The 2,698-nt window shown below is 46.0% G+C and overlaps 1 protein-coding gene across 1 annotated transcript; it reads right to left on the reverse strand.

The window, feature by feature from the left end:
• Nucleotides 1–445: 445 nt before the first annotated feature.
• LOC135376927 (putative nuclease HARBI1) lies at nt 446–2,049 on the reverse strand. The gene is made up of 3 exons (XM_064609350.1): nt 1,504–2,049; nt 676–937; nt 446–615 (listed from the first exon to the last, which is right to left on the reverse strand). Exons 1-3 carry the CDS (start codon nt 2,047–2,049, stop codon nt 446–448), a joined length of 978 nt encoding a protein of 325 aa, XP_064465420.1.
• Between the last annotated feature and the right edge of the window lie 649 nt (nt 2,050–2,698).

Raw genomic sequence — 2,698 nt, forward strand, 5'->3', positions numbered from 1 at the left:
TCCACACTGAACACATGAGCGTAGAAATAAATTATGTGACCACTTGGCAGCTGTCGATTATGTAAAAGACAGACAGGTGACGTTAACATGGGTATATCTCTGTCCTGCTATTGCAGCAGTCTACATCAACACTGAACACATGAGCGTAGAATAAATTATGTGGCCATTTGGCAGCTGTCGATTATGTGCAAAAGAGATTAAAGCACTAGGCTTACATGTATACGCACACATTCACTGTATCTATGTATGTGTGAACGATGCTGTTGTCAGTTGTAGGATAATAGACAAACATTTTGCAATACAACAAAGAATAGAGCATGAGGTACGGACACTTACATTTGTACACACATAAATTATACTGTCATGCGACAGATGTCATGCTAATGATTCTGCTTTAGCAGTCAGACTGCACGTCTCAAGATAAATAAACACTGCCACACCGTGCTCAGTGGGTAAAATAGGTTGCGATGAAATTGGAACGGAATGATGATCCGCTTCCTTGGGGAGGAATTTGGTACTCTTCAGTGTCAGATGTGTCAGCGAGGGAGTAGATTTCACCGCTGCTGTCATCGTCACTGCCGTCATCATCGCTGCTCGAGGTATCGTCTTCCTCATCTGAAAAAGTGTGCCTCTTAGATGAAACTGTCTGGTGAATGCATGTTTTGCGTGACCAACCATAGTGTGTTTTTGCAATGTTGTGGAGAACACACACAGCGACTATGACAGCCTTTGCTGTTTCCAGCCTGACTTCAAGTTTTCTTATGAGGCAACGGAACTTGTTCTTCAGTTGCCCGATGACACGTTCAATCAGCTGCCTAGTTTTGCGGTGTGCGGCGTTGAATCGCTCTTCTCGTTCAGTTCGAGGTCTCAGGAGTGGTGTCAGCAGGTGCTCTGTTGTTGCATAACCGTTGTCCCCAAGAAGAACTCCATGTATTGCCTGTTGACAGCCAGAACATTTACATTCAGTCACTTCCTAAAATACCTCCCTGAGATAGCAATAAAGAAGTGCCTTACACCTGAGGAAAATGTCCTGTGGAGCTCAGACTCCTGCCATATCCTTGAGTCGTGAGCGCTTCCTCGCCACCGCGCAACGACGTTTGTGATAGCTTCTTTTGCATCACACACTAGCTGAAAGTGATGAACAGAACTAGAGAGACGGTTGACATCATCTTGTGGACTTTGTCTCTTCAAGTAAAAAAAATTAATTTTTGACCACATTTGCTATCACCAAAGGTCGGCTCATTGTAAAATGGATATATAACAGCCAATAATGAGTAATTACATGTCGATTTCTCTGCAACATTCTACCTGAAATCTAACATTTTCTGGGCATGACCACGCCGCCCTGTGACTACAAAATGTTCACAAATTTTCTTGGAACAGTAATTTACAATGTACAGCTTCAACATATGTGGTGTGTGTTCTAGGGAGAAGATTACAGGCAGGGGGATTTTAAGGTAACACTCATCTCTGCGCTCTATTGTACTCATTTTAGTAACGTACCTGCACGTTCAGGGAGTAGTACCCCTTTCTGTTTATGTACATTTGTGCAGCTTGTCCACCGGGGCTTTTAATGCGAATATGCGTGCAATCTATCACGCCAACGGTGAACGGGAAGCCAAACTTCCTCAGGAACTGTGTCTTTGCGTCTTCTTGCTCAGCTGGGAGCACGGGAAACTTGATAAACTGAGCTCGCCTGCTGGCCAGGGCTACTGAAATTCTACGCACTATCCGCGATTGCGTAGGCTGACTAAAGCCGTGAATGTCGGAGGCGTCGTCTTGGTAGGAGCCTTTGGCGAAAAATCGCAATGCACTCAGCACCTGCAAGTCTGGTGGTATCGCATTGTTGAACTCACTCGCTTGCAAATCAGGACGCACCACCTCAATGATGAATCGTACAGTATCCTTCGAGAAACGGTACCGGCGCCTAAAACCCCTATCACTCCAGGTTCTAAAGGGGTCTAAGCGGTCCCTTATGGACCTTGTCATAGGGTTTGACTCGAAATCCTGGAGTTGTTGAATTTCGTCGAGTTCCCGAAGTTCGTTCATTGTCTCGCATGAATCCTCACTTTTAGCAGACGACAGCGTCGCGCGTTGCGTGAGCGCAACATTATACAAGTTTTTGGAGTGAAATCCGTATTTTTCATAGGAACACATACTTTGGATACACTCTCACATATGTTGCGTTTCAATACTTTGCCTTTCAGTTTCATAATTCGTTACGTGACCCGATCGTTACATAGCAGACGACACATTATAGCAGACGAACACGTGAGCGCGAAATGGCAGCGAAGCGGGTAAGATCAGAGAATTGGGACTTTTCCGAAAAGCTCTACGTCGCAGAACTTGTTTTAGAGTATGTTACCGTCGTAGAAGACAAATCTGCGGACGGACGGACTGTAAGCAAAAAAAAGGAAGCATGGCACGCCATAACGGAGCGTTTCAATGCAATGACTGCGTTCGGGCCGCGATCACAAGATGCAATAAAAGGACAGTGGAAGCGCCTGAAACTGGCCGCGAAAGAAAGCGTCCGAAAGTGCCAGAGAGAACACCGCGGTACTGGCGGAGGCCCCGAATTTCAGTTGTCGGCGATCGACAAAGCCATTTGGGAGGCTCTACCGCAGGAATTCTCGAAGGACACAAACGAGTTCGACGACGACGCAGTCGCTGCGGCAGATCCTGAACCGTAAGATAATAT

This window comes from Ornithodoros turicata, unplaced genomic scaffold (genome assembly GCF_037126465.1).
Source record: "Ornithodoros turicata isolate Travis unplaced genomic scaffold, ASM3712646v1 ctg00001384.1, whole genome shotgun sequence".
In the NCBI taxonomy this organism is placed as follows: domain Eukaryota; kingdom Metazoa; phylum Arthropoda; class Arachnida; order Ixodida; family Argasidae; genus Ornithodoros; species Ornithodoros turicata.